This window comes from Mesitornis unicolor, unplaced genomic scaffold (genome assembly GCF_000695765.1).
Source record: "Mesitornis unicolor isolate BGI_N332 unplaced genomic scaffold, ASM69576v1 scaffold9175, whole genome shotgun sequence".
Classification (NCBI taxonomy): Eukaryota; Metazoa; Chordata; class Aves; order Mesitornithiformes; family Mesitornithidae; genus Mesitornis; species Mesitornis unicolor.
This window is the reverse complement of record NW_010187474.1, coordinates 4,196-12,249: the sequence shown is the minus strand read 5'-3', so window position 1 is coordinate 12,249 and position 8,054 is coordinate 4,196. Positions and strand designations below refer to the sequence as shown.

The 8,054-nt window shown below is 39.1% G+C and overlaps 1 protein-coding gene across 1 annotated transcript in view; it reads right to left on the bottom strand.

Moving 5' to 3' along the window:
* Positions 1–1,603: 1,603 nt before the first annotated feature.
* ATP6V1D (ATPase, H+ transporting, lysosomal 34kDa, V1 subunit D) overlaps positions 1,604–8,054 on the bottom strand; it is a 7,901-nt gene continuing 1,450 nt past the window's right edge. Inside the window, exons 3-8 of the mRNA XM_010185456.1 lie at positions 6,184–6,251; positions 5,452–5,496; positions 4,873–4,976; positions 4,390–4,456; positions 2,846–2,924; positions 1,604–2,365 (exon numbers count right to left, since the gene is read on the bottom strand). Coding sequence (XP_010183758.1) covers positions 2,224–2,365; positions 2,846–2,924; positions 4,390–4,456; positions 4,873–4,976; positions 5,452–5,496; positions 6,184–6,251 — 505 coding nt within the window. The 3' untranslated portion in view covers positions 1,604–2,223. The remainder of the gene's footprint in view (positions 2,366–2,845; positions 2,925–4,389; positions 4,457–4,872; positions 4,977–5,451; positions 5,497–6,183; positions 6,252–8,054) is intronic.

The window sequence follows — 8,054 nt, the reverse complement described above, 5'->3', positions numbered from 1 at the left end:
TGGTTGCTGAACCCCCTTAGGAATTGTGTGTTTATAGGCAGTGTCAGTCACAGTAAATCATGCCATTAATGCAATTGACTCATGGTTGTCTCCCATTCTTCTGAAATGGTGTACAGAAACTCTTTTTATAGAAATAAGCTTTTGAATGTGGACTTCAATAGACTTACAGAACATTGTGACAGAAAGTTCAGGTCTACTCTCTCAGTTCCCAAAGCACACAGAACTTGCTGACATTCATGTAGAGGGGTGCTGCGGTAGTTCATAACTGTTAGCTTTATCTCCTGCTGAGAGGAAGGGCTTTGGCAACACTGAGAAGTGTATCTGTCTCTCCATCTGTTGCCAGTTTGGACCCGGAACTATCGTGTGTGAGAAATGATTCTGCCGCCTGTAATGAAGAGTGTCTGTTATTTCCCTTGAGAGTAAAAGAGAATATGCAAACTTCACCTGTGAAAACCTTATCACAGCCTTTGTAGTGAGCTGTATCAGACTGGAATGAGGATGTCTTCATTTTTACGAATCCAGATATAATTAAAAAGAAACTTTAGCTGAATTGCATAAAGTAATTTTTGAATGTAATTATATGTGACTTTTTAATAAGATGAGGGGGTTAATGCCTTAAATAATTAAGGTAATTTTACTAAGACCTGTGGTTAGCCCCACACTGTACTTTTATACGTGTATCTGCACTCTGTATTTTGAGACATCATGAACTGCACACTAATGTAAAAATGTAAAATATTTCTAGATTTAAAATAAATCACTGTACAATTTTACTTCTTGTAGTGGATACTGGGAGTCTTCTCTCTGCAATTTTGCTGAATGTGTGAAAGATGCTGTGACCCATCAGTGCCCTAGATGTTCTCTGAGGTTCTTTCTGACGCCATGCATGCAGTGACAGAGGTAAAAACATGTCCTCCAATCTAGAGTTTCCTTCAAGCTTGACCTGTTTCTTACAACAGAGTATGGACCTACACAACTGTGTTGCCTTCAGCTCCAAAAGGAAAAAGAAATGGCCTTGTGCCTCATACAATTATAAAGTGCCTTTTTAAAGGTGTTAATAGAAGTTCATTTCCTTGCACTTATCCTGCATCTGCAGTTGAGTGCTGGATCATGTTTTAAACAAGATGCTCACCTTGCAGAGACTCATAGCACTAGAGACAATGTAGTAGTGCTACCACTATGGCATGTGTTCTGTTTGCTGACTGCAAACCAACGTCTTTAGGAAAACAGCACTCCGAACTGCACAGCATTCAGCAACAGCCTGCTTATCAGCCTAGGACATGAAGACTCACAGCAAGGATGGACTATTTTACATTCAACCCTGGCTTGCTTGCCAGCCTCCTTGTTGCTCCAAATTTTCATTGCAACATCCAGCTGGATAGCTGAGAAGAATTTGTGTTTGTGGCAGTAGCAAGCCACTTCTTGGTTACTTACCTGAAGCAGTAAAGGTTAACTGAATGTGGGCATGGGATGAAGAGAGATGTGCCCGGTGCAGATTCTAAGTTGGGGTCAAGAGATGAAGAGAAGTTTTTATTTTGAAATCAACATGACAGTTTCCAAGCTTTTAAGACCATCTAGCAGATGAGCCAGACACCAGATAGTTAACATTTAAAATTGTTAATTGCTTCTAGCACAGACAGTACACAAGTTGGCAGAACCTCTAAATCAAAGCCATGGATGTTTTAGGCCAATGGTAACAATCGTGCAACAAAAATCACAGAAGACTGCAGATTTCATCAGCAGGTTAGAAAACTAGAGTTGTCTTTACTGACATCTGACTTCAGCTCTGAGAATACCTGCTTTGAGCAACTTGAACGTTAAGAGTTCAGCAGTGAAGAACGTTACATGCCATCTCCCTCCCTAAATAACATTTCATTTTGCTTGCACTAGCAAGGGGAGCAATGAGAGAAGAATCTGATGAGGCAAATCCAGAGCCATCCTGCAAATGGACAGTCATTCCTACTAAGTGAAGAAACCGGCTGAACATGCAACAGGCAGCTTTCCTGGTAAGAAAGCACCTGACTCATCTTTTTCTTTCTATGCTCCAGTCAAGTTCCCAGATTTCTAATCTCCCAGGAGAAATCCACAATCCATTCAACTCAAGACTTGTACACCAATTGAGAAGTCACATAAGTATCATTGAGGCAACGTGTCCTGAATTATATTGCAATTGGACATTCTGTACTCTGGGTCCCCTGCTCCATAAACAACAACAGTGCTGGGTTACTCAAAGAGAAGGTCTTCATCCTTCTCTTCTGCTAAGAGATTGGCTGGTTCACGTTCCCCACCAGCAGCCCTCCGCAGCTCCCGTTCTTTCTCAGATTTTTCTTTCAATACCTTTTTCTTTTCCTGGATCTTCTTTAACCTGTGAAAAGAAAGGTGGTTTATCTGTAAAAGCAACATGATGACTTCATAAAACAGGCCAACAGCAAAGATGCCATACAACTTGGGTATGACAAAACTGCCTGGAGAAGTTCCCCAGGAAATGAAAGTGCCACAACAAAGGCCTTTATTTCTAGTTGCTGCCATTGAAAAACTTCATCTCTGCAGATTAACACATTTCTATAGCAGAGGGGTCCTTAAAGCAGAACACCTCAGTGTACTGTTATCACACCATTCCCTCTGGAGGGACAATAATGGCAGGTGTGCTCAGCCTAGTGGTAGGGATTAGTTTGTAACTTTGAGATGAGTAATTGCATCTCTCTATGCTCAGCTCTGTGCAGTAAGAACCAGGTCATGTTTAACAGTGTCCACTGTCAGATCTGGTGAATACTTCTCCTAAGTCCCTTCTAAGGAACGGTCTATTTGAGAAAGAGACAGGTCTGGTCTTGGTTTAAATATTTACCTGTAGAATTCCTCTCGTTCTCGTTCATCCAGTTCTGTGATGATATAAGAAAGGGTACGCTCAATCCTGGGAATAATCACTAAAAAATATAAATAAGGAAGTTGTTGGGCTGCTGTTATATTAGGCAGGAAGATATCTAATGCAGTGCACAGATGGTTCCTAAAGTCAATGTGGTAATTCTTCTAGCTGGGGATAATTTACATAAAGATCATACTATTTCATTATGGACAAGTACACGGAAATGTTTTCTTTGGTAAGTCCAGGACTAAACTGGTACTCTGAACTTCACGATCTCCCATAGCATGTTTGTTTGAAAGATGCAATGGAATCAGCAAACACTGATCCCTGGTTGGTTGTAAGGTCCTTTTTCCCCCATGGAAGTAGTTTTAAAAAAATCCTGCAAGACGTAAGGCAAGATTAGAATTAAAATTATGTTCTTCCAGCACATTCTTTCAGAAACTTCTGTTCAATATAGCACTTTTACTCTCAGAATTGTGATCTCTGTTTGAAAAAGCCATTGTGAAAACAAATATTCAAATATAACACCATTACAAGGGAAGAGATAAGACATTAAACAAGCTTTATCACTCAGCTAGGCAAGCTATGTGTCAGAATCACTTTTCAAAAGGAGAAAGCTGTTATATCAGCACTACTAAAGTTATTTGGAAGGCTGCAGAGGGAACCTTTTCTACAGTTAAATTTGTAGAGCGTAAGCTGCAGATAAGGCCTGCACATTCAAAGGAACAAGTCTATGAAAAATACTGCTGAAAAGGATGGTTCAGATTCATGTACTAAAATAAGTTCCTGCATACATGCAAAGATGATAAAATCCCAGCTAACAACTACTCAGAAGGAACTTGAAATAATTAAAGCACCCTGGCTACTGCACCAAAAGGGGTCACAGCAATATTGTGCTGTGTAGTACCTAAGAAATTGCAAGAAACAAATTTACAAACAAGAACATAACAGATAAGGAATTCAGATGAAAGAAAAATACCAGAACATTGACATTAGGACTGTTCCATTTCCTGTAACATAAACTTGAATAGGTTACCAGGATTTCTCTCTGGATGCCTATTCTGCAATCTCATCCAAAACCAACAAAAAAAAGTCAGCAGCTCTCCACTGGACACCACAATTATAGTTTTAAAGGCTATTATACTAGCTATTAAATTGTAACACGTAAGAACATTCTGTCTTTCATTTCTAGTCAACAGACCTGACCAAATAAGTCAAAGTCACTAGCAGGGACTCCAGAATGTGACTGTGAAATCTCTGTTCTATAGGCTCTCAATACAACTTCCTGATTACTTTCTCAGGTTTGTGTATTTATTTATCTCTGTACTCCAGTCCGTTCCACTAAGCTTTTAATTTTTGTTCTTATTTGCACTATGCTTAACTGTAATGCTTTCTGCATAGTTCATGAACTGGTTTGAAATCCTAGAAACAAAAAAGCAGTCAAAAGAAGCGTGGCTTCCAGTAAGCCTGCTCCTCATCTTGTATGGAGACAGAAAAATACGCATCCCAAATGGAAAAATACTCACCGTGTTCAATTGCATTCACACGTCTGTTTGTTATTTTGATGGCTTCATCCAAAGTAACAAATGATGTCTGATGGAATGGGATTAAATAATTAATATATAACAAGACAAATTTAGCATTTACATCAATTCTATACACAAAACTAAATCGCACTTGAAAGCCCAAGCCAAGTCTACAGACTGCATTCTTGGTAGAAGCGGTTTTTTTTCCCCACTAATGTCAGTAGCACACTGAACACTACACATTAGCAGTTACAAATACTAACTCACCACAAAATGTTTCCTCTTAGCTCTAAGGAATAAGGACTTCTTTGAAGCAGTAATGTAACTGTTTTGTAGCTGAAAAAGGTTTGCAACTTTGTACAGCACTGGGACTAAAGGAGTAGAGTACAGCTCAAAATATTAAGCTAGAATCACTGAGACTACATTACTTTAACTTCAGAATAGTGAGAAACCAACAATCCTCTTTTTTTTCTTCCCACCAACCTGTAAGGAGGCCAGCTCCACAAGCAGCTCCACAGCTTTGGCATAGTTCCTCTTCAGCTTAGCCAGCTGTTCTCCACCTCTGGCCAAGCCAGTCAGCTCATAGCCTGAAAAAAATAATTAAAACATCATCAAATAACTTTTGTTGCTATTGCTACTATGGTGTTTTCTTACTAGATAGAAATTAGTACTTCACAAATTACAGGAATACCGACAGCTCAGCAAGTGCCAGCATAAAGCCTTTGCTCATTAACAAATTGTCTTTATAGTGGTTTATGTTATTACAGATCATTGCTGTGCATTTCCACACTAAATCCTACCAGTCTTAAAACCTGGTAATTCAAGACAAGGCTTCTTGTCTGAAAAACTCATCGATTTAGGAAATCAAAATCCACTATGGTCCCTAATAATCCCATCCTTGATGTCACAGGAACAGGGCAAAGCACCGTAGAGGAAGTAAGTACACCTCTGCCAGTGATGTAAACTGACTTTCTAGCAAGACATAACCTGACAAGTATTTTTGTAGTAGCATAGAATAGCCACAAGTACATATAAGATAGAAAATACTTGTTTTGTACTTACTGTCCCCTCCTTCTTGGTAATGCTCAAAAACTGGCAAGGTTACACCTGACAAAAGTGAACAAGAATGTGTGTAAGAGACAAAGGGTTATAGATTTACTAAATACAACTCACTTTTACTCTGTTTGCTTCTAATAAATTATGTAAGCTTGGAAGTTTTGTTTCCAAAATCTTCCTATACAGCTTGGAATGATTAAATCATGCTGGTTTTGACATCTTAATATGGAACTTCAGAATTGTATTGAGAACGAGATCTGGACACGTGAAAAAATTTGGGGAAGTATTCCGGTTTATTCAGTGTTCAGTTTTATTATGTTTCTGTTTAGTAATGCATTTTCTGTGCTTAAGGAATATTTTAAGCATTCAATCCTGATTTACCTTTCTTGTTTTCTTCATAGACAATTACTGATATTTAGTATCCTGAAATTTATTTTTTTTTTGTACTTAATTTCCTGATCTATTTTTCAGTAAAGCTCTATGGAAGTTGTGTTTTGTTCAAACATCTAGAAATCGGACTGCAAGTTACAGTCATTTAATTTTATGAGAGGTAAATAACTAAATATAAAAACTATCTCCTATATGTGAAAAACCCAGCAAATTACAAGTGTTCTCACTGTTAAGATGAATACGAGAAATAAAGAAGACGAGGCAGTGTTTGAATACACTCCTGCATATTTCAGAGTCTTCTCCCACAATTCCCTTGAGTTGAAATACTCAGAGTCTGGAAAAAATCACCTGCTACATTGTCTTTTTTAGCTCTGATCTTGACTTGAGCTTTGTTCACATTTTGGATCACAGTGGTACTGTAAGGAAGAAAACATACATCTTAATCAAGCAAGCTCAAGTGGTTCATTAAGTCATCATTATATACAAGATGAAGTAGTTACCAAATAGCTGTAAAGATTTGGGAATTGTCTCCATCTCAGTCATCCATGCAAATCTTTGCACACACATCAAAGCTAACACAGAAGCTTTGAAAGAAATAGGTTCCCAGCAATATTTGGAAATGTGAAAGATGCAGAGACTGTGAAATACAACTACAGAAATGTTTTAGACCAAGTATACAAAGCATATTCAAAAACTAGCCACTTAGCTGGCAAATTACTTTAAAATATTTTAATAACATTGAGTCAACCCGAGAGACTGTTTTTCCCAATAAAAGTGAAGGAATCACAGAATCACACACAGAATCACAGAATCGCTCGGTTGGAAAAGACCTCTGAGATCATCATGTCCAACCGTTCCTGTCTACCCACTAAACCATATCCTTAAGTACCTCGTCTACCCGCTCCTTAAATACATCCAGGGATGGTGACTCCACCACCTCCCTGGGCAGCCTGTTCCAGCCTCTGACGACCCTCTCAGTAAAGAACTTCCTCCTTATCTCTAACCTGAACCTCCCTTGGCACAGCTTGGTGCCATTTCCCCTTGTTCTATCCCCCATCACCTGGGAGAAGAGACCAGCACCCACCTCTCTACAACCTCCCTTGAGGTAGTTGTAGGTACTGATGAGGTCTCCCCTCAGCCTTCTCTTCTCCAGGCCAAACAACTCCAGTTCCCTCAGCCGCTCCTCATAAGGCTTGTTCTCCAGACCCCTCACCATCCTTGTGGCTCTTCTCTGAACACGCTCCAGAATCTCAACATCTTTCTTATAGTGAGGGGCCCAGAACTGAACACAGCACTCGAGGCGCGGCCTCACCAGTGCTGAGTACAGGGGGATGATCACCTCCCTGGATTTCAAGGCTTTAATGCAGACCAAGGCCACAACATTTTGTTCATTTGAGTTAGCACATACTTGTTCTTTCAGAACAGTTACGAGTTTGTTTACCCACTAACTGTATCATATTATCAAACTTAAGCTTGTACAGCACTTCATCTTGAAAGGTTCTAAAGTGCCTTAAGGTCTTCCAAGAACAGGTCACTAGAGCCAACCCTTCTATTGAAAGTAAAGTCTTCTGTACAGGGTGGAATCTGACTGCTGTTTATAGCTAAACACTGTGACTGGTTAGGACAGCAAACAGCACTCTCTCCAAGGGAAAGGGCAAAAAGACTTTGCTCCAGGCAAAGTGATCACTTAGTTCTTCCCCATTACTTGGTAGTACCATCAGCTGAATCACTAACACTTCCCCAGGTTTATTCCACAAGATCTATGCTCACTTGAATGAATTACACAAACACTCTAATTCGAACTGTAATTTATTAAATACAACTAAAAACTATCCTACTGGAGAAAAAAAAATAATTTCTCCTTTTATGTACAACACTCACTATCCCTAGTGAGACAAGAGGTCAGTGAGATAGGAGGTTAGAACAATTAGGAAAATTTCTGTATGACTTACTGGGAGAAAGTAACACACATTATGTCCGGCCCTCAAATTCACAAGAGACATCAAAATAATAAATAGTCTAATGATCTGCTGTAAATTCTTAATGAGCTTCCGATGGAGTATATAGTCTCATCATGCAAATTCTCTCTCTCCTGCAATGTCTCCTGCCTTTACCTAATGGAATTCACTTCCTCCTGTCCTACCCTGTTCACTGTCTTTTTTTTTTCTTTTTAAAGTGCATTTAAGAATTTTACTTCTTTTCCAAAAGAGAAATCAACA